The sequence below is a fragment of the Empidonax traillii genome, unplaced genomic scaffold, assembly GCF_003031625.1.
Source record: "Empidonax traillii isolate 1590-97213 ecotype Southwest subspecies unplaced genomic scaffold, ASM303162v1 scaffold162:size863265, whole genome shotgun sequence".
Classification (NCBI taxonomy): domain Eukaryota; kingdom Metazoa; phylum Chordata; class Aves; order Passeriformes; family Tyrannidae; genus Empidonax; species Empidonax traillii.
The window spans coordinates 707850-735418 of record NW_020955355.1 but is presented as its reverse complement, the minus strand read 5'-3'; the positions used below and the strand labels follow the sequence as shown (position 1 = coordinate 735418).

Sequence of the window (27569 nt, the reverse complement as noted above, 5' to 3'; positions counted from 1 at the left end):
TAGTTCTGCCTTCATCCTAAACTTCTGCACTGAGGTGAGGCAGTTCTGATGTGATCCACCAGGACTCGTTGCTCAGATGGTAGAAGTGAGCAGCCAGCACTGTGAACAAACTAATGCCAGCACAGGGACTGACAGCAAGTTCCTACACAGTGTCTTCATTACATTTTTTTATCTCTTTGCTTCCACATCTTCCTTGTCTAAAAAGAGGAGCTTTATAATACATCCTCACCTGCCTGAGATCCCAACCCTTGAGGGAGAACACATGAAAGCAGGAGCAAGGATGAGAAGAGACATCAAAGTTGATTGGAGCCAAACAGGAAGCTCTGAGACCTAGTGTGACTACCTCTCCTGCCTACCCACTTGCACAGAGATGGCGTTGTTCAGTGCAGGCTTTGTGCCCACCAGGAGATGAGCAGCAGGGATGCTGTGGGCTTAAGAGCTGGTTTGCAGCACCCATCATCGACTGGCAGCAGCATTTATCTAGGCCAGCAGGGATGCAGGGAGTGAGTGACTCACTCGAGGATTCATGCGCGCTCTCCCCCTCTCCTCCCCCCGTTGCAGCTGTGGCTTGGTCATCAGCCATTTGGGAACTAGCAGCTTTATTTGGTTGCTGTTTGCAGTGGGCAGTTTCTGTTAAGGTTGTTAATTTTATCAACTGCCTTGGAAGCTAACTGACTTCAGAGAAGACTTGAAAATGCCTTTTCTGCTCTCTTCTCCTTCCCCGCTCATAGGGCTGCCCACCCAAACAGCTGCTTTGGCACAAACTTGGCTGAGAAGGTGAGAACAAGCAAATGGGCTGGAGGCAGAAACTTACTAAGCTGATTCACCAACAGCATGGTCACTGTTTTGGATGGTGGCTGATGTGATTAGGCTAAATACCCTCTCTGGGTGCCACCTTGGCTGTGAGGACAGGAGGGTCTCGAGGCTTTGCTCCAGCTGAACAGAGGAACACATTTCATGGTGTAGTGGAGGAATGAATATATGAAGAACAGGAAATTGTTTTAATAATTGTAAAATGGAAAACTTATTACTTTGTGATCATAACAGTTGCTAAACTCATCAGAAGTTGCCAGACCTACTCTCTGTTGAACTGTGAACGGTTCACTCCCACTCTGAGTGAACTCTAAGGCTGCAGGCTGCTTCTGAGGGTTATGGCCTGTGAAGGAGAACAGCCTGCCCTGGACAGCCACTGTGCTGTCCTTTTATCCCTTTAACCAAGGCCAACAAGTCTCATGTCTGAGCTGGGCTTTCTCATCTCACATGATCCCATTTTCCTTGCACTGCTCTTTTTGGTGGGTGCTCTGTCCTTCCCAGGTTCCATACCTGTGGCTTTGGCTTCTCTCTGGACACTTCTTTGGTCATCTTTGTCTCCTGTACGTGTTCCTGTCTGCAAGTGCCGAAGCACATGCATTTACCAGAGCCAGGAGGACACGCTTTCCAGGCCTTCCTGCCCTCTGGCTGCTGTCGCTTCAAATGCTGGCTGTGTTAGATATAAGCAGCTTGGAAGACTTGCTGTCCCTGAGTCCTGAAAGGGGCTGCCTGCCCTGCCAGCGCTCCCCTCCCCTGCTGGGTCACAGGACCTGGGAACCTCTTCTTGCTGCAGAGACTGGTCCTACAGCACAGATGAATATTTAGCGAGTTATTTATTTTAGGTAATGGGCTGTACTTCTCCCATGTTCCTCAGCTTTGCAGGGAGCTGTATGAGCTATGTGTTTCTGTGCTGGGGCTGCAGCAGTATCTTCACAGTATACACCTGTAGTTGTCCTCTGCCTGCCGTGCTGAAGGACTGCAGTGTTTGGATACACTGCTTGACAGAAGGAATGAAGAAGAGGAGACAGACGTAGGAAGGAGCAGGGATCTCCTTTGCTAGCATTCACCTTGAAATGGAGATAGCAGTTTTAGTGATAGGGTGAGCAGGGTCCCAAGTCTCATCTGGCTGGACCAACTGTCCAGGTAGAGATAGCAAAATGAAGATGCATAAGGAGACTTTTTTTACTATACCATCTGTTGAGAATGGTGCCTGTTGGGGAGCTTCTTTTAACAGTCTTGAGCCCACATTTGTGCTCCCTGGAGCTCATATTGGACTGTGGAGGTTTCTAATTCAACCTCTGTTTATCAAAGTAACATTTGTAGGACAGAAATGTTCCTTTTAGGTCAGAGCTGAGGCTATCTGCTGTGTAGTGTGGAAGAACTTTCTCTGCCACTATTCCCATTTGTGTGTTCTATAGAAAAGGAGGGTTTAGTCTTCAGACAGGTTGGGTTGACATCTTAACCGTCACCTTGTTAAAACCGAATCTCAACAGAGAAAGTTCCTTTGTAGCCATCACCGTTAGTGCTTTAATAACTGTTCCACTGCATTTTCCTTCTCCTTCTGACGCACCTCCTTTTTTCCTCTCATTTTTTTTTTTTCTTTCCTGGGATAGGCAGCAATTTACAGAACTGAGTGCTCTGAGATCTACAGTGTCAACCTCTCATCTTCAGTCTTTGTTTGTGGCTCAATACATGAGGTGGACCTAATCAGTGAGGATTGCTGTTCTGGGTGTGTTGTCTGTTAATCAGCAAATCTGGCCAACTCTGGAGATTTGATAAGTGTCTGTTAACTTGATATGGTGCTGTGGAATTCAATGCCAAAAAGCACTACATAATCTAGATCCAAACAATAGCAAAAGACTTGGTGGGGGGAGTTCTAGATGACCTTAAAATTAGTATTGCAGTAATGTAGCAGCATTAAATGCCTGCAGGCAAAAAAGAGCTGAACTGATCTAGCCAGGAGCATTAAACATTCATCAAAACAAGAAGTTAACTTAGCTAGAAAATAAATCAAAACTGTAGCATAAGAGCTGCTTTTTTGGAAAAAGATGCAAGTTAGGTACGTCTTTCCCTGAAAATCTGAAATCAAGCATGGTGATGGGACAGGGAGACCACTTTAAAGCTGTTTTGCTCACCAGATAGTCTGGATTTGGAGCTTTCATGTGAAGGAAGCTATTTTCAGACTGTGCTCTTGTCAAGTGCAATGCAGGCTTTGTTGAGTGGCAGTTCCACCCAAACAGGATAAATGTTGGTTTAAAAAAAAAAAAATTTTTTTTTTCAAATTCTGAACACCAGACCTTATAACAAATATTCCTTAGGTCCTAGAATGACACTGAGGTAGGATGTCATGCTTCCCAAAGTGAGACATGATGAGGTATCTCAGCAGTGCTAATGCTGCTGCCTCCTTCAGTTTTTGCTTTGAGAGAGTGCTCAAAATCCATTAGATCTGAACTGCATTGTTTCTATCTCCGTTTCTCTTTCTGCAGAAGGATGAAAAACAGGGTAGTGAGAGGCTAAGATTCCAAAGATCTGAGACTTGTCACTGACGTGTTCTCTGGTTTCAGTACCTCTGCTTTTCTTCTCCAGCTCCTTAAAGGCGGGAAGAAACCTTGTGCTTCATAGGTTTTCTGGCTGCATAGTAAATGTTTGTTACACACCTAGAGATTCTCCAGCAAAAGATGCTATAGAAGTAGTTGTTCTTTTATGGCGATGTTTTGTTTGTTTTCTAACATATTTTCCCCCCACTTAAGTATCTATCTTCTAGAAATTTGCCAGAATTTCTATTTTTCCCAAATCTCTGCTCGTGCTGTGCAGGTCTAGGGGCAATTCAAGAGAACTCTACAAAGGGCACCTAAGGAAAAACATCATTGTACAGTTCTATGTGATCTAAGACATGCTGTCATGTGTACTGTCCTGTCCATCTAATTGCACAAAGCATGTGGAACCCCTCTAAAACTTAGGCTGTATATGTATTTAACAAATTACTTGTCTTCTCTTAATCTCTGTGAAAGCTTGTTGGGATGCTGTTAATTAAAATGTGCCTTCTACAACCAGCCCCCTCATCTGAAATATTCCCCCCAACTTTCTAACCAAAAAAATATTGTGTGGGGTGTATGTGTAAGTTAGCATTGTGACTGCAACCTCCTGCCTCATGATTTCCTAACCCACAACGTCTACCTGTGTCTGCGTCAGCCCATAGCCTTTATAGGAAAGATCAGCTCCCCGAATGTAGGCCTTCAGCTGTTCAGCTGGGGTGCAAAGCTGGTGTCTCACTTCTTTTCTGCCTGGAAGATTGGCTGTGGGCATGTGAGATGCCAGACTCTTATGTTGTGCGTTTGCTCTGCATCTCTGCCGTGAGAGTGTCTGGGGGAAGGGGTTGGTGGTGAAGGAGGAGTGTGGGTGGAGAGTCTGCTCTTGGTCTCAGTGAAGTTTCTGGTAAGCTGGTCACATGAAACAAAAAATACATCAGCTCCCTTCCCCCATGCACCAGTGTTTCTTGGCTCTGCACCCAAACTAGCAGCTGAGCACGTGATTTACTTGTAAAATGCAGTTTAAAAAAAATGGTGCCATTGCAGATGGAAAACTAGGGATGGGAGGGCTGGGGCTGCCCTGTGTGCAGCGAGGGGCTGCCGTCCAGGGGAAGGGGTTATGTGTCCCTGCTGAGTTGCAGGAAACTGGGGGGGCTGTGGTGCTGCAGGACATAGGCTTGGGGGAACGCCTGCTGCAGGATGTGGGGCTGCAGAGGAAAGTGCAAGCTGCAGGAGGCAAAATGGAGGAGAACGTGTCGAACCACAGCCCTGCCAGGGGAAGGAGGTGGGGGTGCTGCACAAGGGGCAGGGGGAAGGAAAGGGAGAGCTCTGTTGCAGGTGGTATGGGGGGCTGTGTTTTGAGAGTTGGCTACACAAGTACTCTGAACTGAAGGTCTTCTTACAAGATACGGGGTCTGAAATGACCGTGAGAGAGTTGTACTAATTTTTATTCTGTTTCATTGCAAGAAAGGGGAAGTTGTTTGACCATTCAAAGCTGGGGGAGCTCAGCATCTTCTGATTTGAAAACTTCATTCATTTTGCTAGTTCTGTTTGTACCCCACAGTTCTTCCTTTCTCTGGGATGTAGGCTTTTTTTTTTTTTTTTTTTTTTTTTTTTTTTTTTTTTTTTTTTTTTTTTTTTTTTTTTTTTTTTTTTTTTTTTTTTAAATGACACTAACTCAGTATGGCCAAGAAGAGCTAAAATAAGCTGTTACACTCACCACAAACTGAGTAGAGACCTTCCAGCACATGCCTCCCAGATGCCAGGCTGGCCAGCAGGGCAGTTGCACCGTTCTTAGGGGGAGTGCAATTGCACCACATTTCTTCCTGTGTCAGGACTGCAATGGGTACACTAATGCCTCCTGGCCACAGCAGATAAAATGAGATAAAAGAATTCGTGCCCTTTACTGTGCTTCTGTCTGCCTGTCAGCATTTGTGGTTCGTGATCTCCATTGCTTCACATGAGGAGGAAGGTGGCTGCATTTTTGTTGTTGTCAGCTGGAGGATGTATTGCTTCAGAGGGGAGCTGCAATGTGCTGCTTCAGGAATGGTTCCCATACTTCCTTCTACAGCACTGGTTTTCCTTGTGTTTCATCCCACCCTGAGGAAGAAGGAAGTTTGTAAAGCAAGAAACGGCACTTTTTGCAGTAACCAAGGGAACAGGTGGAGTTGGTGGTCTGGTGGGTAGTTTTAATGGTCAGCTGGTAGAATTCTTAATTATTGCAGCAGACTGTAGGTGCCAACTTCTGTGGCTGTAGGTGTTTGGAAGGTAACCTCAGTGGTGAAACATTTCCTTCCCACCTGCTCACCATCAAACCTGGAAGGGTTGTTCCCTCTGTGACTTGCCTCCATTACAGTGGCAGGAAATAAACTGATGGTTAGCAGGAAAAGAGGGGAAATGAAATTCAGGTTAGAGGCTCTTGGAAATTCTTCTTTGGTTTTTGTAACTCAAGTAACTTGTTAATGGGAAAGGCTAACACAGGATAAAGCAGAGTTGACATAGGCCTTGTATATCCCACTGGCAACATGGGAAGGATGACTGGGGAGATGAAGGGACATTTATCTTGCCAGCAAGAGGAACTGGTATGCCCTGAGAGGTGTGGACCACAAGCAGGATTTGTACATGAGAGTTGGCATCTGTGTCATGTCAGAGCTTACTGAAGACTTTGACTGTGCCTGCTTTGGCCTATGTCAGGTGTCCTCCACCCTCCTAGTGCAGTCACAGTGCTGGCTCATTTTTCAGTGGCTGCACTGACACCAAGGCTTCAGACAGAATCCACTGGGCTTTACTTGGCTCGTTGTATGTGACTGAGTAAGACTGGGAACAGTAAGGTTTTTAAAACAGCCTGAAGAGCAGGGCATGTTAGGCTGGAGTACACTTAACCCCTCTGTCCACATAGTTAATTGTGACTGATATCACAGTTACCTATAGCCTGCCCTGATTCACTAATTTGACCTCCTTTGACTCTTGAAGTTCCTGGAAAGTTGCTGGTGTCTGTGAAAGCCCAGGTTCCCCACTTCCTCTTAATGTGCACATCAGTGTGCTGTTGTTTTGCTTCATAATGTGTACAATAGGTAATACTCAGGATACACATATCCTGAGTATTTCCCATAAAGCAAGAGGACAGGAGTTCTCCTTCCCTTACCAGGTCCACCTGCTGGATAATCCATATCAAAATTGGACAAGTTGTTTGCTGATAAACTGAAAAATATACATATGAAAAAAAAAGGCAGCTTTGAATGACAGTGCGTAGAACTGCCATGTCAAAGGTGCACACTATGACTTTTTTTAAAAGATTTGTCTCTCTTAGGTATTTTTAATACTTTTTTTCCTTTTGCTGCTGTTGCACACGTATTAATATCTGTCTTTAGTTAGGTTATCTTTGCAAAGCATGTACAAGGCAATCAATTACTGGAAAAGCGAATAAATTTCTCTGGCCCACTCTTCAGGGTGCTCATTGGAGAGACAAATAGAATTACTTAAATCATCTTGACTTTTACTCTGTGGTGTTGAGAGTCTAATTTCTTCATTACTTGAACAGAAAAGTGGAAACTCTTCTAAGTTTATATAGTTTGCTCCTTTTAATTTGTTTGTTTTGATTTTCCCGTACAGTAATACCGAGGGTTTCACAGATCCCAGGGTGTGTAAACACAGCTTGTGACCAACTGTGTGAACTTCAGGCTGTCTTTAGGATCCATATAAGTATGTACTCTTAGGGGTAGTATTACACTTTTACTTGTGGAGTTGTTTGTTTCTGGGAAGTGGCGAGAGTGTGGGGAAAAGTTGTTACAAGGTAATAATATTAGTGGTTTTGCTGGAGGAAAGGCTTTGTCAGAAAGTATGTTTGCCAACATTTCATGAAAGAAATCTTGTATTTGTTTATTCTGTCATGTTGGCACTTGAACCCCCTCCTTCTTTGAGTAACTGAAGGCAAGTGATGAGGATTTCACCACTGTCTCGTTTCTCTGGCTTTCACGGGCTGAGAAAAGTGGAGCTTTGCTGTTTCATCTTCACTTGCTGGCTCCAGATGTGTCATCCCCTCGGTGACTTTTTGCACAGTTGCTGCAGGAGAGATGCTGGAGGTGCTGGTGGGGCGTGGGAACCCCTCTGCCCTCGCACTTGGGACATGGTGCCACAGGGGCCGCTCTGCATCGAGAGGCTGAAAAACAGACTTTGGCTTTGAGAAATGTCGCCTGTGATGGCAGTAGTATGCTGCTACAGATTTATTAATTTTAGCTGGTCTTTGAAATGGCAGTGTAGAAACACTGAAATGGAAATGTCAAAACCAAATAGCTGGAGGAAGGGAGGGAGGGAGAAGAGGAGGGAAGGAAGTGTCATTATATGCTTATTTTCTTTACATTTTTCCTTAGGCACCTGCTCTCTTGTCAGAAAGGATATACTGAATCTATGAGGGCCTCTGGACATTCCTAAGGCCTAGAATGATTTCTTTATGTTCATTTCTACTAACTTCTGCAGAAGGGGAAACAGTGGTGGTCTGAGACTTGCTGATATTCCTGTTTAAAGTGGTGGTGTGGCATGACATACTGTCCTCTGCTACCCTATTACAAATGCTGAGAGATCTCAGTTGTTCTGTAGCACAGCCTTGTTGAAAAAATAAGAGAATATGGAGGTAAGTCCGTGACTTGAAGTACAGAGGAGGGAGCTAGCTCTCTTTTGCTGGGAATGTCTCAGTGAGGAAGATTAAATTTAAACCAGCAAAGAAAAAGCGTGAAGGAACCTGAAGGCTCAGACGAGTCTCACGCTACAAAATGTATTTGATGTAAATTCGATTCCTGTCTTGAAGCAACTCAAATGATATCTTAGCAGCTGGCACCAATTGACTATCTCCCAGAATTGGCACGATGACAGCAATCAAACTGAGTTTATTGCTTTGGGTTTGATTCTTCTTCCAGACTCTTCCCATTCTCAGAAATGTAATCTAGAATGTGTTCCCACAGGAATGATAGCTGCAAGCCTTCTTTAAGAGCAAGGACAAAGCATGGTCCTAGTGCAGGATGAAGACAGGTGGACTGTAGTATTGAGCAGCCAGATTGTATATTCCAGTTGAGAGCAAGAAGATTATATATTGGTGAAGGGAGGAACATGGGTTTTTTCTTAATGACAGATTCTCATCGCAGAGATGATTGGCATCTATGTGTTAGTTTTCCTGCATCATCTTTTTACTGCATTTAGGAACTGAGGTGGCTAAACTTCAGGCTCTAAAAGTTGCCCCTCACTTTTTTTTTTCCTCTTCTTAAGGCGGGTATACTAAATGAAGAATGAGCTTTAGCCACTGGACCTCAGTATAGTTGCAGTTTGATAAAGTAAGCCAGTAAATGCTACAGTGGATGTAGTCCTTTGCACATGGAACTGTTTTGAAATGGTGTTGTGTTTCTAATGCTTGTTGAATAAAGTATATTAGAATTAATTATTTATACCTTGTTTTCCAGAAGGTGTGACATTAATCACTTTTACTGATAAATCTTTGTTTGATTTATGTCAGTAACTATTTTGTCCAGTCTTTCAATTAGTTTTTAATGCCGACTTCTACTTCTGCCTGTCAGAAGATGGGACAACCTGAAATAGGTGCTCACATTTTTTTCCAGAGCAGTAAATTTCAGTGTTGCTTGGGCAGATGGAGGGGATGGAGCGCAAAGGGCACATCTCTTTCAACCTCCCTGGTTACTGATCCTTTGAGGAGCTTGTGACAAAGCTCTGTCTGGAGAGCGTATCCGCATGGCAGCTGCCCATGGTTGAAACAGATCCCTCTCTGCATCTCTCAGGAGCCAGAGCCAGGCAGGACATCACAGCTATGTCTGAAGCCGGGAGGATTTCATGCTGTGCTGCCTGTGCAGGGTGGCAGTGTCAGCACCTGACACCTAAACCATCTCCTCCTCCTCCCTGGCTCAGGTTTGGCCTTTACCTTGCTTGCTTGGGACTCATCCCCTTTTTGGGTTTGTGGTAGGTGTCCTTCTCCAGACTCTGCCTTTTGCAAGTGTACCACAGCTCCATGCAAACAGGTCTCCCTATCCCTCCCTGGCAGCCCCTTCTCCTCAGCACAGCTCCATAACAGGCTGATTAGGCACAGTGACCTTTTTTTTTTTAATCTTCTTTTTCTTTTTTTTTTTTTTTTCTGTTGTTACATAAATGTTCTCAATTGACAGCTCTAGACTACTGGTATTTGTTGATATCCTTTACCCTGTCTGTGCCTGAAAATCTTCTCCAGGTCCTGTGCACCCCTGGAGGAGAAAGACCTGGTGAGGAAGAGCCTCCTGCAAAGCAGCCATGCATGTAGTGACTAGAGTAGAAAACTAAAAAACTGTCCCTGGAGAAGAATGGAGCCCAGAAGTTTGATCTCACATCATTCATCCATCTCTGCCACCACATCTTGGGGGTAGCAGACTGAAGTGGTTAGACAATGAAATTGTTTTCTTAAAAAAGAGTAAGAAGTTGTGCATCAGTATAAATCTAGTCATATTCCACACCCTGCTGAAGATTACCAGGTTTTTGTGAAGTAAAGCTGTCTGCATTTTGGGTTTTATTTCTGTTGGGTATGCTTCCTTTTACATCGTTATCCTGTGTATCTGCTGAAGTTTGATGCATTTAGGACAAATAGGCCAAACTATCATTGTTTTGGTTTGCTGTCTTTTGTACTCAGGCAAGGTCGTTGTTGTTTTAACCTGCTCAGGTAGAGGTTCTGTGACTTTACTAATTGTGCACAACATTTCTGTCAATCCATTGTACACGAACAGTCCTGTCCCGGTTAATGGAATGCATGTTTGGATAAAATGGAGCGGTTTCATTTTTGCAGGTCCTTAACTCTCACAGATGATGCTAACACAATCATTCTTGTTTTCTATTAAAATAAATCCCTAGCCAAATCAAAACCCAACCCAAAGAAATCCCAATTCTCTGAACAGGCATTTTCTCATCAGGTATATTCTAAAGAAGCCCAGTATTAACGTTACTAGAACAGCAGTGTGATATTTGCAGAGCAGTAATGTTAAAGGCACTTGGGTTAAATGTAGATTCGCACAGAACATGCTGAACCAAGATGCAGAGATCATATCATATAAAGGACTAATAAGGAGAGAGAGATATTCACACCCTAGTCTGAGTATCAAACATAAGTAAGTTTTCTCCTGTTTTTAAGCACCATCTCCTTAAGCATTTACATTTTAAATGTTACTACAAAAAAGCTACATAGACTGCACTTTCCTGTCTATGTAGATACTCATTGCTTCAGACTGTAGATAGAATAATTTTCCAAATAGCAAGATTCTTTTTTTTGGCTGGAAAACAGTAAATGAATATTAGATGAGTGTTTGTAATATCCTGTACTTAAGTTTTAAGCATCAGCTATTGTTCAGGGCTAGACAGCTCTGTAACGTAGCAGGAAAAGAGCTTAATGAAATCCAATATTTGGAAGCAGGAGGTAGATGAATTCAGACTTGGAACAGCAGTGCCGAATTTTAACAGGGAGGATAACTAACATTTGGAGTAATTTCTGTGGGTGTATGGCTTTATTTATCACTTGAAGTCTTGAACGTGAACCTTTATGTTTCTTAAAGGATATACTGGGTTTTAGGCAAGTTATGGAAATAACTTGTTGAATTTCATTAGTTGTGTGAAAGGTGGAAAATAGACCCAATGTCCCAGGCCTGGGACACTGTAAGGTAGGTCGGATGTGTTGCTGTGTTTCTATTAGCTATAAGGTGTATTTCCATTGTGCATTAAGAATAAGCAGCTCCAATCCACAAATGCCTTGCAGAAATAAGTTTCATCTTTGAGACAGAGGGAGGAGAAATTATTTTCTTTGCAAGTTCTTGGTAAGGCAGGGATCTTTTCATCGTTATTTTAATATCGTTAAGGCTTTGCATTTTAAGGTTCGGCAAGAGCCTGGATAGGAGAAATGTTAAAGCTCACCCATTGACTGCTCTGCTGGACTGAAAAAATGGTTGGGCGTTTTGTCTCCTACTGGGAATAACCTTTGCCAAACCAGAGTAAAGTAGAAAATAGTGTCTCTGTGTTTATTCCTTATGTATTTAGGTACCAGGTTGTTCCCCACAAGTACCAAATTGACTCTGCTGCTGATTTGATGAGAGTCAAGTGCCTACACTGTGCCAAAGGCCACCAAGTGATGAAGATCTTTGGGGATAGGGTAGGGGAGCTACTTTCAAGTCACTGATTGGGCTGTGTTCTGGTGCTGCCTGGAACAGGACAGCGATCCTGCAGGAGCTGGAGCTGCTATCCTCTAGGACCCGCGGCAGGAAACCCTCCCAGCCTGACCTTTCGCTGCTCTCAGTTGTGGCGGCTGACTGCTTCGGGCTGGTGCTCCCAGGGCTGCAGTGTGCTTTTTCTCTGTGAGTTGTGCTTGAGTTGACCTGTTTTGTTGCCCTGGAGACAGAAGAGTGTGGTATGCTTTCCCCCCGACCAGAAATAGTTTCCTGTACCTTGTGACCGGAGTGCTGTACTCCTCCTCTGGTCTCCAGCCAGGCTGTGTGGTGCTGGAGGGATGGGGTGTGGGGTGATGACCTCTTGTCACAAGTTCTGGTGTGGCTGCTGCCCATGAACACTAGCTGCCCTGCCAGCTCCCCTCCCTCTGCATGATGGTGTAGAATTTCAGGGGAGCAATTGCTCTTGATTTACATCTCCCATGGCATTTTGATGGTTATGTCATTTTGTTTGAGCCTTGCTCCTGTCAGCTGTCTGTCCTGGCTGTCAGGACTCGGTGGCTGAGTAGCACGTGGTGAGCTCTTGCCTCTTCTTCCCTCTTTGCTCAGCTGTTTTTGCCGTCTGCTTCTCTGTGTCCTTGTGCTTGGGAACAGATTCTCAGCAAGTGTAGCTGTGCACGAGGGCAATGTGATCTGGGTGGATGAAGGATCCCCTCCCGTAGAAGTTCCAAGTAGAGCTGGGAGGGAAAGTAGAGAGTTTGCAAGACCCGAATGCGCGAGAGGACCGCGGATGGTTTGTCTTAAACTGCTGTCCTGCTGTGAGAATCTCTCCCAAGTGCAGAGTGTGCAGCAATGTTTGTTACCTTGCAACTGTGTTTTGCAAAACTTCATTGGTGAGAGATGCTGCTAAAAGGGAAGCCAAGGCACCCCCACCCCTCCCTCACAATGCAGGTGAGAAAGTGCTTGCATTGCACCAAGGCCTCAGGAGCATGGAAGCTCTCCAGGCTTTCTTGCTGTCTGCTACTTTATTGGAGAGTGGTTCTGGCACAGAACTGTAAAATATATGCAACAACAACAATAATTTCCAGGACTGAGAAGGAAGAAGAGATGAAAGCAGTAATTTACCTTCCCCCATCCCTGAACAGTAGCAGATGAGGATGTAAGCACATCTCAGCCCTATAAAGTATTAATTGGGACATTTTCTGCAGTTCAGCAGTGGAAAAGAAGACAGAAATCCTGCAATGCCCTGAGCTGCTGTTCTCAGCCTGGGAGAGAAAAGTGTTCTGTGCTGACGTTTGGCTCAGTCTCTGTCTTCTGCTCCTGGGGAAGAGAACAGTTGTCCAAAGCTTCCTTGACAAAGAGAAAGGAAGACCGTGCAGAGACCAAGGAGCTGAACTGGCAGCTTTCAGGCAGAGCAGTGCAGTGCAGCCTTGTTGAAATGTGTCTCTGGTGTGGTTCCTATAAATGGGAGGATACTGCATTCCTACCAGTGATCTACTGAGTAGTCCAACCAGCCAAGGGCCCTGCTTATTCCTGCTTACTCCTTGTGTGTCACAAGGCTGCAGAGACGGAGTGTTTTCAAACCCATGTGCTGAAGATCTGCATGAAAGGAAATGTCAAGAGTGTGCAAGGACTGCTGCTTCCCCTTGCTGTGTTCTTTTGGTGGCTGGAAGGGGGAGTCCAAGGACTGAAAGTTCTTGCTTGTCTCATTCGAGGCACCTGCATCCCCAAAGTCTAGAATTTAGCGTCTACCAGGGCTGCCTAAAAGATTTTGTCTCCCTCAGATCCTTTCAGTCAACCTGTGCTTGTCCAGTGTAAGCATTTCACATGAGAAGATGAGGCTTTTGTGGTGTAAATTTAGGACTCAGCCATTGCTGTAAACATCTCAGTTGCTAAAAGACCCCCTGCTTCTTGACTGGAAAGGGCAGAGTTGCTGTGGCTCCCTCTCCTTTCCTTGAACTTGTGCATGGGAAGAGAAACCATTTTTTACTATCCTTGATATTTTTCTTTAATCCAGATGAATGTCATGCTTGAACTGATGTTGCCTTTGGGCTGGAATAAGCATACTTAGCATTTAGACACAACCTCTTGCCTGGAGTTTTTTAAGTGCGTGATCAGCATTTCACCGGCGAGTCTGTCCGTGGGTACTGAAGTATGGTTACCTTTACAGTTCACTGAAGCTGGCAGAGTTCCCTACTTCATGTGATGGCTGGGTACTAGCAGGAGCTGTGTATTTCCTTTTCCCATTTCATGTGAGTTATCTCTTTGTCCAACTCTCCAGGCCTTGGAGAAGGGGTACGTCTCGAAAGGGATGTCACTGCAAGTGGCTTTGCATATTTGGGAAGCGGATGGAAGAGCTGAGTCTTTTATTCTGCAGCTACTCCCTTTGAATCAAAGGATGCAATACCAGTTTAGTGATGGCTCTGTAGTGGGAGCGGTATTCCCATCGCCTGAAATGGCTGTGAGGTTTGGGAGGCAGTCGTGTTCCAGCAGTTCCCAGCCCTCTGGATATCTGCTGGGTCACTGTGTTCCTCTCTCTGTTGAATATGAGCAAGGGTTTAGTTCAGAGCTGTGGTGTTTAACACCTTGTTTCTTATTCTCTTTCAGATCACCAGAAACTGGAACGTGAAGCTCGAATTTGCCGACTTCTAAAGCATCCAAATATTGGTAAACTTCCTTGGGCTCAGAGGGATGGGGGTGAGACAGGAGGAGTAATGTATGTCAGCTAGCATGCTATGAGAGAACAGGTGTATTCTGAACATTCACAACAACTCATTAAAGTTGCCTGTTGAAATCACCTCAGTTTCTCTACGACAAATTCTGCATTAAACCCTGTTCCATTCCTTAGCAAACTGATCCGATCCAGATGTTCACCAAAGAGTGCCATGTTCCCCTTTGCTCACCCATGCAGAGCTGTCCCTGCTCTTTGGGTGATGCATGGCTCCTCTGCTCGTCTGACAGTCTGCAATGGGAGTGAGGTGTTGTGTTTGTTTTTCCTACACCCATCTTGGTTTCTTCTTCTTGGCCCTTTGTGGCACGTGGGTTTAAATGCTGTATACACTAACATGCCCAAAGTTAAAGGAGGGTGGGGCAGTACATCAGCTCTTCTCACTACAGTAGCAACTTTCTCTGAAAACAGGAGACCAAAACCAAATTGCCCTTTTTGATGGAAATGAGTACTGAGTAAAGGGAGTGGGTTTGTCTAGAAATATAGGAAGAGGCAAAATAAGGCACAACATAAAAAACTATGTTATTTGCTGAACTGTAGAGAGAGGGCATGAGTTTTTATCTAATTCCAAAGCACATAGAAGTTTGGACCCTTAATATTCCCCTTTTTAGTTTTTTTTTAAATAAATAAAACCTCTAGGGATACCAGCTAAGATCTCATTTAATTTATTTCAGAAAATTCTAAGAAATACCAAACTGCCACCTTCAACCAAAATACAGTTAAACATCCATGCCTGGGAAACCTGCCTTTCTTTTGCATATATATCAATGTAGATAATACTTTAGGGGATCTGTCTGGTCTCCTGACTTTCAGCTTCTATCCTCTCACGGCCTGGGAGAGGAAGGGTGCCTTAGAGTACAGACTAGCATCTGTAGGCTATTACATATGTGATGAAGAAGGAATTTCCACAAGCTGGAGACCTCACATAATGCAAAGCTCCATAGTGGCAGCTTTTCAGCAGAAAGAACTTTCTTGCATCTGAATGTACTTGTGGAGGATGGCATGAGGAGAGGAGCAGTGGCCACTTTCTGCAGTAATTTGCACTGATGAATATATTAGCCAGAATATGTATTTCTTGGCAATATTCAGAATGACTAAAACTATTTATTGAGCTTCATTTGCCCTGTAAGACTTGCTGCACTTAGTTTAGTAGGTGATGTCACTTTTTATTTTGACCTTAGCTTCACTTTAATCATCTCTCCTTTTTATAATTTCTTACATCTTTTCTTGCTTGTCTCCTGTTCTGTTGTGCTTTGGAAAAGACAGTTTGGGGGGAATGTCGTTGGTTCTTGCATCTTCTACAGAGGGTTTCTTGTCTTCCTAGAAGGAACAATTTTTCTTTCAAGAAGAGAAGCTAGTCATTGTAAACTCAATGAGTGCTCACAAATAGAAACAGAGGAATTAAGTTTTAGGCCTACAACGGAGTTGAAGTGTGTTAAGACCTCAGAAAGTCATATGATCCATTCAGCAATCCTGTGAAAACCTTTTATACCTGGCTGGTTCCAGGCATGTTTGTTCTTAAAAACCTTTACCGCTTTCACAGCCCCTGGTGGCAGTCTTTCAAATTTTAATTTTTCTGTCGGATAAACATTAAAAACATAATTTACTGCTCTCTTAGCCTGTTGTTTGTAGTTCTATCTGGAGTATCTGGGGAAAATAGTTTTTCCTTCTTGCAACAATCTTTTACATATTTGAAGACTGTTATCATGTCTCTTTTTAGTCTTTTTCTTCAGACTAAACAAACCCAGTTCTTTCAATCTTTTCTTATACGTCATGTTTTCTAGACCTTGTCTTTTTTTTTTATTATTTTCTTCCCCCCTCCCCCATCCTTCCCTGGACTCTTTCCAGTTGCTTCATGTCTCTCTAGAAATGCAATGCCCAAAACTGAATGTAGGATTCTAACTCAGGTCATGTCAGTGCTGTGTAGAGGGGGAAGAAGTACTTCACCTGTCCTACCAAAGATACTCACTTTGTACATCAACCTTTGAAACTTGTCATGTACATACACTGTGGATGCACATTTGTTTTCTGATACATCATTGCTGCAGACTACTTTCTGCACAACTTCTGGCAAGCAAATAATTTTTCCATCTTGTATAGATGAGGTTCCCTATTGAAGTGTATATATGTTTTTATTAAAACAAACAGGAAGAAATCCACTCTGGGGGTTCCCCCCTCCCCAGATTTGTCAAGACCATTTTGATTTATCTGTTGATAGTATAATAGGATTGCAGCTCCCACAGTAACATGGTCTTTAATAACAATGCCATCTATTACATCATGTAGATAATTAATAACACTGTTGAATAATGTTGGAGTCTGGACAAACTCTTGAAGATATCCCTTGACACATTGTTCCACTTTGACAGTGATCAATTTTGAGTATTTTTAGAATGAGTTGTATACACTATTGTAAGCTACTTCTGAATACATGTTTTTTCTTGATTGCTTGTGGAAAGAGCACATAAGATGCTGTCAAGAAGCTTTGCTGAAGTCCAGATGCTACATGCACTGCTGCTTCTATGTTCCTTGGACTTGTTAGGTTGTCATAGAAGGGAAACATGTTGTTCTGACATAGTGGTATTTTTTTTCCTTGAAATGTGTATTAGCAGTTAGTAATCACCTAGTTACTGGCATTCCATGTTGTAAACTCTTCTGGATGACTACTTGGTGTGTTGCCTCGGTGTGAGCTATGTGCGTAACACTGCACAAACCACGGAGAGTTCTGCAGATTTTGAACTTGCTTTCCATTTCAAGTTTTGTTGTTACTGTTTTTGTTGCAAACTGCGTTGCAGCAAATCCTGTCCTTCTGTAGTGACCTGAGCCTGCACTGAGTCTCGGGCAGAAGACTGAAAGTTAGGACTCTATGAGGCGGGCAGAGTACACAGGATCAGAAGCAAGACTACTGTTGAATTTGTGGTCCTTATGCATTTACTGCTGGACACTTGATTCTGGACAGCAACACACTGACAATAATGCTGCTACTTTGATAAAATAAAGATTACTTTAGATACAGAGTAATGATGATATTTCCATTTGCTGTTGCTTTTTGTGAAATGACTGCTTTCTGAGTTATCCTAACATGCCTTCATAAAATCTCAGCCCCAGTTATAGACTATTGCTCTGTAGTTGGGTGTTTTGCTTGTCTTTAGAAGCACATTATGGCCAAGGTAATCACCATGGAGATTCCTCAGTGGAGAATCACAGTGGAATCACACCTTCCAAGAGCTTAGTGTTGCAATAGGGTTTTTTTGTCTGGACAAAAAAAAAAAGTTAACTTGAGACAATTTTCTTCTGATTTCCAGTTCATGGTATGTACCACGTTGAACGTGTCATTATAACTGGTCAGACTTCAGTAGAGGAAGGACTTTGTTCCCTAAATTTCAACTTGTTCTTTTTCCTCCTGACAACTTCTAGAAAACTTTGAATTCTGGCCCAGAGAAGCCATTTGGCAGCTGTGGTCGCCAAACACAGCAGAATTGGACAGAGATCAACCAGTGATCTGTTCACTTCAAAAAATGCACCCATTACTGAGGATATGGGTATGCTAAAGAGGCAGAAGGCAACATCATTAAAATGTCATCGTCCATAAGCAGATAAAGTGCCTGTGGAAGCTGGCAAGAGTCATGGCTCTATGGGGAATTCCACTTCTTGAACAACTTACTGTTCTAGTGATTCACTTACATATGAATCTTGTGGGCATTAGACATGGATGTATTTGGGAATATGTAGAAGAGAATGACACGGCTCTCTTCTCCCTTGATCTCTGCTTTACCGGAAAGAGGCAGATTTCTGTAAGCACACCCATAGCCCTGACTCTTCATTCGCAGATGCTTTCCTGATTGTGCCAGTGAAACTTGTGCAATGGCTAAGATAAAATGAATTTCTGTTTGTTGTAGAGCTAGACTTACAATGTGTTGCATATTAACTCTTGCTTAGTGGAACAGCTCTTTTGGTTTTCTGCTCAGTCAGTCTGTGCATTTAATTTTTAAATCTTATAATTCATTCACTACAGGGATTCTCTTGTCAAAAATTCATTTTTCTTTTCCATGCTTCCTGCTATCCATTAAATGTTAGAACAGTGACCAAGCTGGGAACCCTAGTATTATCCTGCAGGCTTGTTCAGTGCAGATGTGAAGTTCAGAACAGTGCTGAATGTGACCTTCCCTTAGGACTCCCAAAGCAATAATGATGCAAAATTTGATCAAAATCATCATTCATAGTTTTGAAAACTCTTCTCTAGCATTTCCATGTTCTCCTAAAAGGGTAGGATTGTTCAGTGTGACATGTTCAGTGTACAGAGCAGCAGTCTGCTCTGTGCATGGATTTTGTCGACTGTGTTGTTAGGTGTTGCCTTCCTCCTAAATTTTCTTTGTTATGCCAGTCTAAATACATGCCTTATCTTTGGATCTGTGACTAGCTGATCTGTACTCTGTCTTAGATATTTTTAACCCAACTGTACAGAAGTAGTTCTTTAATATCTTTTGTTCATAGTTGGAACTGAGCACTTCTGGTTTGTCATTGTGCCCCAGCTCATGGCAGTCTTTGCTCTGAAGAACTGGATGCACTTAGGTCTAGAATAATAAAAATACATATTTTAAGAGAGGTTGGTAGTAGCCCAAGAGCCACAGCCAAATTCTGTTTCTGATTTCTGCCTTCATATACTCTGCTGAACTGCTTCAGAGTTAATTTCTTTGAGGGAATTTATAGCAGTGGTGAAATGCTGTCCTCAGCATCTATCAGAATTATTGCTTTTTCAGGTTTTTCCTACTTCAGACTTCTTTTCCAAAATATACTTGCATCTGAATTCTTTTTACTTTATCTGTTGGCTTTTCTCAGCAGAAACCACAATTTTGGACATGTCCTTATTTAAAATGGGAAGAAAATGTTATAGAAATCTCCTGTGAATTAGAAGAATTTCTTTTGACTTGGATGGGTCTTATTTCCTTTGACAAGTGGTCTCTTCTCCTAGTACCTCTGAGTTCTGGGAGCGATTTTGATGGATGTGTGGAAGAAAAGACCTCCAGTTTGTGTGCCCTTAAATGATGGTTATGATCAAGGTGCAAAGTGGTGCAAAGACTAAGAAGAATAGTATCCTTCTGTGTAGTGCCCAGATGGAGAATCCCACAAGGCTCATAACTAACCTGTGTGGGAAACTGCATTGACTGTGTCTGCAGACCTAGTACTGGATTGGTTGACTTTGTGGTATCAGCTACAACTTCAGGTTCACTCATTCCTCATTCTAAGATACTAGTCTTGATAACAAGGCCCTCAAATTTTTCCCCCCTGCTGCCACTTGGAATGTTTTCCTATCACCTTTTCCTTAACAAGAGATTTGAATTGCTTCCTTAGTGAACAAGAAAAAAACGTAGGCTGTGTTTTGCTGTAAACAGCAGATTTCCTTGTTTTCATTTGGCTGCAGGCATCCAGACTGCCTTTGCAACTGGGACAGAAAGGATGGGATGTGCAAAGAATAGTTAAAATGTTGGGGATTCTCCAGTGGTTTGGCCACGATTACTGCCCTATGGATACTCGGGGGTTTCCAAGTGGGATGTTCCCACGCATGGCTGGTTTTTTAAAGCTGCTGTCCTGTGATTTCTGTTGCTGGGGTATTGCTTCTGATGCAGAGAGGGAATGGTGCAAAGACCACTGGATGGAGAAGAGACCTTGTAGCAAGATTTATGCTTTGTGGCACTCACTTACTGAGCATCTTTTCCTTGGAAGTGTCATGGGTCTGTCTGAGAGGACAGCAAGTTGCTGAGCTTCCTAAGAGGTAAAAAAATAATATTTGTGGACTTATACCCTTAACCTGCTCTCCTCCTACTTTGCCAAAAAAAAAAAAAAAAAAAAAAAAAAAAAAAAAAAAAAAAAAAAAAAAAAAAAAAAAAAAAAAAAAAGGAAAAACCCACTAACAAACACTCAAAGAACCCTTAAAGAGACTATCAGCTGGAGTGCAGTCCTGCTGGAAAGTTTGAGCCTTTGAACTGGAAGTTACCATTTATTGTTTGCAGTCCCTTCACTGCTAGAGATTTAGGTGAACGCCCATGCTTGTCTGCCTGATAGGATGTTCCCCAAAACCCCAGACAGTCCACCTATTTATTTCTCATTCTGATTTTCACAGTTAATTCTTTCACTATTTTTTACCTCTTCATGTTTTCTTCTTTTACTGCTACCTCTTCCTATAGCTTTTCCTGTAGTTTTGAGAAAAACATTTCTCCATAAGCCCCCTCAATTTGGGAATGGAGGAATAATTGCACTTTTTTCCTTGCCAGGGGTTATATTTATTCTGTATGTCTCTCTGGTCTGTACTAGAGACATATTTGCATTACATTATTCATCTCTTTAGCTGTGAGATTTATCTGTATGCAGGCAATCCCTTAAAAAATAAATAGTGGGATGAGGGCCAGACTCAGTGCACTCAAAGGTACTGCGAAAATCAGAGGAGAATTCCTCTACTCCTCCCCTCCCTGCTCTATTTAGGATAGCACTGAGGAATGGAGGGAGCCTCCTTTGGGCTTCCCCCTGCCTGAGCCCTGCACACAGGAGGTGAAATTGTGCGAGCGACAACCCCCCTTTTGAACAGAGCTCGTGTTTGAAGGTGTCCTGGCTGTCCTGGCAATGAGAAACAGGAGGTGTGAACATCAGGGTCCTTCAGCAAGGTTTGGGCGATGTCAGGCAGAACACCTGCCTGTGTGGGCAGGAGCACTGCAGCGCCACACCGAAGGGCGACTCATCCCTGAAGGCAGAAATACACGTAGCCAAGTTGCAGAGCATTGTATGAGAGAGCTAAAATTTGTCAGGACCACTATCTTCACTCTATTAATTCTGATAAAGGAGGTGTTCTCTGTGTATTTTCTTTGAGACATCAATGAGGTTGGCTTGTTATTATTTTGGGGTCTTTTAGAAAAAGCTCTCATATAATACCAGTGGTTATCAGAAGTACTTTGCTTATCTGCTATATGGCTAATAGGAAATTATTAATAACAATTCTGGATGGTTGTGATTGCACTGTTATCAGGAGAGAAGGAAATATTTCTGTTAATGCACTCTTTTGGCTCATGTAATGTTTAAGTAGGGCATACTAAATGTTATGTATCATGCTGAACTTCAGCTTTTCAATACAGACATTGTAAAATCAAAGGAAAAGTAACATTTAGTTGGAACTGAAATGTATTTTAAAAATACTTTGTGTGTGTGTACTTATTTATTTTACTTTTGTTTTTTACCACAGCAGAAGGATGAGTTTCATAATGGGAAAGGTACTGTTCTCCCTGCAGCTCCTTTCTAGGGTGTGAATTTCTGTGCATAAAGGAATTTCCTGACTGGGCAGTGCTTTAGCCTCATTTTTTAGGGCTGGAGTGTTACAAAGGTTATAGTGATAACAATGGTGGGGGGGAGGAACCCACCTCTGAGCGTGTCTGCCTTTTCATACTTCCTTAGGACTGTTCCTTGCCTTTCTTTGCAGAGCTGGCAGCAACTTCGTTCTGCCTGAACTAGAGCAGAGTGTTAACAAGTCCTTCTTCTCTTCCGTTTTCCAAAGCTTTAGAACTGCAGTTGGTGTGAAATGCTGTGGACTTGGGGAGTCCACGGCAAGCTGGTGTATATCCAGCATACTGTGACCTCTCTGTGTCAGATTTGGAAGAGGAGGGAAAGAGTCCGTGTTTCTAAGGGACTGGTTAACAGCAGCCTGCTATGTCCTGTTAGCTAACTGTCCTGCTACCATTAGTTACTGTTCTGACAAAGCTGGTCATTAGCTGCTGGAACAGATGATTTCTAGAGGATTATTTGCATTACACAATTTAATGCTTTTTAATAGTGAATTTTTAATTAAAAGGAGAGTCTTTTGGAAGCAGTCTGAGCAGCTGCAGCTGAATTTTGCGTGTTTAATGTAATTAGACAAACAGCTGGGGTGGGAGCTGAGCACCCAGCTCACAGGCAGTCACAGGTTGGTGGTGGCTCCTGGCGGGACAGACATCCTGAGTGATGTGAACCGTGCAGGAAGTGTCCTGGCACTCAGCCAGGCTTGGAGGTGGTGGGACAGTTCCCGTCTTGGCTGCCCAGGCTGGTGAGCAGCTGGGGAAGCGGAGAGTGGGTGGTAGCCATCTGTGTCAGTTCACTTGTCACTTGTGCTACCATGGACGGTAGTGCTCAGTTTGCAGTCTGTTGGGCTGTGTGTATTTGTATCTATAGTTTCAGCACCTCCTGGCTTGTTGGAGAATATCACTGGAAGAGGGCATCAGGTAGGTTTTAGCCTTCAGTTTTATTCTACTTCTTCTGGCATGCAGAGTCTCTCATACCTCCTCCATTTCTCCATGATACAGGCAAAAGTCTGATGTCTGGTTGGAAATATCTGAGAAGTGAAGCTGTGGCTGTTTCTAATAAGTGGCTGACCTTTAAATAACATAGTTCAGTCCAGAAGATGCCATTTTACATTTAAGAATACCAGTGAACCTAGATTTAGCAGACTAGATTACCTGTAGCTTGAACACTGTCCCTAAGGACAGGCAAAGACAACTGGTATGTAGGAGCAAGCATATTTCAGTCCACATTACCTTTTCTTAAGCAGAGATGAGTGATTGCCAGGTGAAGATACTGGGAATTATCCTGTGGAATTATTTTTCTGTAGTTGCCTTTTGTTGTGTCTTCAGAAACCTCTTTGCTGGCAGATACTTGCTTGCAGCACGTTGCCAGAAACCACCCCGTGTTAACAATAGCCTGCCTGCTCCAACCATGGGCTGAGCCCTTGTGCTTGACAGAAGAGTAAAAAGATAATAATATTCAGCACACTGGACAAAGTGAAAGCGAGATGTGGGTCAAAGCCAGGCTAGGCACATTCTGTGTTTGTTTCCCCAGTAATCAGTTGGCCTTTTATATGTGACCTTTTAAAAATTAGGTGCCTGTTGCCTTTCAACGTCTTCTTATGTTCCTGTAGTTCAGGTAGGGTTTTGTAAAAATTGAAAGCTCTTTGCTGATCTCTTCATGATTCACTTCAACTTTTGCATTCACAGAGCCTTGCTGTGCATGACTCAGCAGCAATTTACATTGGTTGTTAGGCTGGTGCAGTTTGATATGAAGGAGATTTTCCTCTCATGCTCCCTTGGTTCGTATCACAGTCAGCAGAGAGCTGTGGCTGTCTGTACAGGGTCACTTTATTCAAGCAGGGAATGTAAACCATGTTGCATGACTGTTACTGTATTGCTGTTTCTCACTAAAATACTTAATTTTCTGTAGTTATTATAATAACCTATTAATATTATTACTTTCAAAAATAAAAACTGTATGTGCATGAGGACTTTGAAACACTTTGAAGTAGCAGCTTCAAGTTCTGCTCTTGAGGCAAGATTTCCAGTGAGCCTCTGAAGACAGCAGGCAGAGAAAAGTAATATTCACAGCAGATGTTCTTCGAAAGTGCTTGAATTCCTGGAACACAGCTGCTGTTAGGTTCAGTAACTGCAGCACATCCCCTTGAGCCACCCACTGTGGGATCAGGTCTTTGCAAATGCTCTGGGTTGCATTACGGTCTCGGACCTGACATACCCACACAAGACAGAAAATAACTTGCCTAACTTGCATCAGGCTGTGTTGAAGATCTGGGTTTTTGGGGAACAGGAGTGGTTTGGTATCACTGTTTTTCTGTTGTTATTTTTTCCAAAAGGCCTGCTTTGTGGGAGATACTTCCAGTACTGGAAAGACCAGTTTACATAGGATGAGGCTGGAGAGGAGACTGAGGGTAGAAAAGGATACTTAAACCAGTTAATTAGGTTGTGCCTTGTGTGTTGTGATGCATCACAGATCTTTAACTGTGCAGAATTACATGTGTGCATTTAAAATTGGGTGAACAGTTTTGGGTAGGAGACTCTCATCACCCTTGGTGGAGCATCACTGCAGTACCAGATTCAGGACTATGTATGATTAAAGTTAGAATTTTACAACTTACTGAAAACATTGTTTCATCAAGATGCTGTACTGAAACAGCTCCTTGTTTCTTCCAGAAGCTACGTGCTTCTTGGAGATATCCAAGTGGTGATGCACACTTTCTGATGACCGAGCAGCTGGTGGTGTTGGAGATGTTTCTACCTAACAGTCTGTAACTGATTCTCCTCCTTTGGATAGCATTTGTTCTGGCAGTGCTTACTAGTGCTCTAGGGTTTTTTTTATTTATTATTTCTTAAGTTATCAGTATGACCTGCCAGTCTTACAAAATTAGATGTGCATGTGAACTCTACAAACCCTCTGTTTTTTGTGTGGATGGGACTTTTTTCTGGGCTCTGAAAGGACCTTGGGTAAAGTCTTTCGCCATATCCTGTAACTAATTTAGTCCCTCAATGTCTGACTTGCTTCTGTTTTTTTTCTTGCTCTCCTCTCTTTGTCTGTTCTTGTGAACCTAACCATTGTAGTACTTGCTCTTTCATCCATCAGAGATCTTTGAATGGGGAGAGTCATCAGGGGACTCCAGCTGTGTGTGGTGTTGGCAGGGTCTAATTTCCTACATCTATAAGACTCCTTGTGTTAAGAGTGTTTGGCTGGGAAGGAAATACAGTTTGAATTGCTGCTTCTGGGCAACAGAATGAGCTAATAGAAATAATCTACCTCATCTTCTGGTGGATAAAGTGAGATGAGGTTCCTTGGTGATCACTGGACTCTTTTGTAGTTTGGTTGTGTTTTGGAAGATGCTATGTTGCTGTTGTGCAACTTCCCTCTTGCTGCAACTTGAGACTTTCTGTGATGTGTGAGTTTGTCCAGCCTGCTATGCTAGACAGAGACATCACTCTCCCCTGGCGAGAGGAAAAAAAAAAAAAAGTGCTGTAATATTTTTGAAGAAAAGGTTAACTGGATGAGTACTTTTATTTTTATTTCTTCATATTTCTTATAATGTATAATCGGGTTTTGGGCAGACTTTGCCCTCCAGTATTTACATATTATTATATTTTTCACACTCTTGTGTCAAAAGGTTGCACAGATATGAGTAGCCTTTGTGAGCTCTACTCAAGTTGAGGCTGAACTTGTGGTAGGCAGTAATAGAGTTGGCAGACAGTGTGTCAGGACTAGCAGCCTGTGAACAAATGGGATGGTCTTTTCATGGGAAAGTGTCTGAAACAGCAGACAGCCCAGTACTTGGATATCACTCTTGGAACTGGCCATTCAGGAAATTGTGTCCTGCCTTCAGGTGAAGAACACTTGCACAGGATATCTTAAGCAGAGAGAGTTCATTACCATCTAGACAGTGGAGGTATCAGATGGTTTCTGATATTTGTGTATTGCCATGATGAATACTCACACAGTGTGGATCATATTTGTGAATCAAAATGGAGAGGAGGCATAGAACCTTTTAAAATGTTTTTTATCCTTAAGTTACTTCTAAATATATGTCATTTCATGGACTGGCTGAATAGTTTTGGAAAAGACAGATCATGTATAGTAGTTAGCACTGTATTAGAAAGCAGGGCATTTTGACTTCATGTGTCAGCAGAGTGGACTCTGGCATCAGAGCTGTTCGTTGCAGTCTCCTTGCTGGTCAGGAAAGCTCTTGTGGCTCTGCAGGAGGGCAGGGAAGCAAAACTTTACAGTGAAAGGGAACTAGTGTTCTTTCTGTTCTGCTGCTGGGTATTATTTTTGTTTCTTCACGTCAGCATCACTATGAAGTAGGTGAGGGCTGGAATTGAAAGTCATAAATGTTGGTATATTCAGGCTTTTTCTAATCCTTTTTTACTCTCCTCATTGCTGTCCCCCTTCACACTTAAAGCCTAATATTTTGAGCTGTCAGTAGTTATTCCTGTGCAGGGTGGTGGGGCCCAGTGTCATTTTTCCTGTAGCTTTTCCAGCTTTTGCTGTTCTGCCATTACTCTCTGAGCTTTGTTACCTCAGCAGCTTAAATTCTGGACAGATTTTGTTCCAGCATGGCTCTGGGCTGTTGTGAGGAGGCAGCTCCCTTGTTAAGTTAATGACCTGTGTCCTGCCTTCAAGGCCTTCTTTAGCTGTGCAGCCCTAGGGTGATGTACAGTGTCAGTATTTATGAACTGTCTCTGTCCTCCTGTCATGGTTCCTCACCTAAGGATGCAAGTAGTGTTTTACTGTCCTTGAAGGCTCTTTTTGCTGCTTCTGCCAGTCTCTGCCAGCTGAATTGCTACTTCCTTCCCTTTTCATAATGTAGCTGACAAAATGCTTTCCTCAGGACAAAGAAATAGCACCAATCAGCTCATTTGTGTTTCATTTTCTGATGTAATTTGCTGTCCACATCTTTGCGTCAAAGTTTTATCATTCACTGTTTCTCACTTCTACCTGCAGACGTGTTTGCTGTTCCTTTTTCAAGGCCACTGTTCTCAACCTGCTGGTGGTTGTGCTCCTCCTCTGTCATGTTTTCATTCATGCCACTCTCTTCTCTGCTCAGTGTTTCTTGCAGTGCTTTGTTCACCTTTCAGGTGCCTGAGGAAGGAGAATGCTTTTTCATGCCCACTGAGTATCACCAGACATGACCTTATTAGCACATTCAGCTTTCCTTGAAGTTTCTCCATCCGTTCATAAGGTCTCTTCACAGACTTTGGCCTGTGTTCTGGACCTCTGCTCTTGTTGATGTGCTTGTCTCCTACTTTCACCTCAAATAGTCTTGTTCACTGGAGTGAAAACTGCCCTGCATTGGGAATCCAAATGTTTGTTTCAACCACTTTCCATCTTGTTTCCAGACTTGAATGAAAATCTTTTCTCCTAGGAAATACCCTTCTTTTCACTTGCATTTTTGTAATGCTGCCTCTGCTGCTTTCTGCCAAGTGCTCAGGAGGCAAGTTTTCTTGTAAGCACAAAATTGTATTGCAATAAAGTTATTCCATAGCCAACTGAAACTGCTTACTTGGAAGATTTTTTTGTTTGCAGCGAATGATTTAAGGAACATAGTTCTTAAAGGTGATGTGTCTCTGTTTTGCTGCAGTAGGAACAGCACGTTGCACCTGAAACACCTGCTGTACTGGTACTCTAACTGTACTTGCTTGTTTACAGCATTATGCTGGGTGGAGTGCTCCTCCCAAACCCCTGCAGTTAGATATGCAGTAGAAATGCTAAGGAAAGGAAAGCAATCAAGGGACCAGGTCAGAGAGCTTGTAGGTAAAGGAAGGAAAAATATAGGAATCAATAGGTAAAAAGAATAAGAAAAGAATGATATCCTTTTAGATAAGGTACTGGCAGTTCTCTCTGCACGTCTGTGCTACTCTCTGTTCTGAGTTTGTGCGTGTTTGTGTGCACGTGGAAGGGTGTCCTTAGCAAAGGAGAGCTGCAAGGAGGAGCAGAGATGAGCACTGACAACATGTGCAGAAGCTGTACCCTGTGAGGTAGGATCAC

At 43.0% G+C, this 27569-nt stretch overlaps 1 protein-coding gene across 12 annotated transcripts in view; it reads left to right on the top strand.

Moving 5' to 3' along the window:
• Positions 1-27569, top strand: part of CAMK2G (calcium/calmodulin dependent protein kinase II gamma) — a 117925-nt gene that overhangs the window by 38432 nt on the left and 51924 nt on the right. For all 12 annotated transcript variants that reach the window (XM_027885180.1, XM_027885174.1, XM_027885178.1 and 9 more), the window contains exon 3: positions 14120-14179. In XM_027885180.1, the coding sequence (XP_027740981.1) occupies positions 14120-14179 (60 nt within the window). The remainder of the gene's footprint in view (positions 1-14119; positions 14180-27569) is intronic.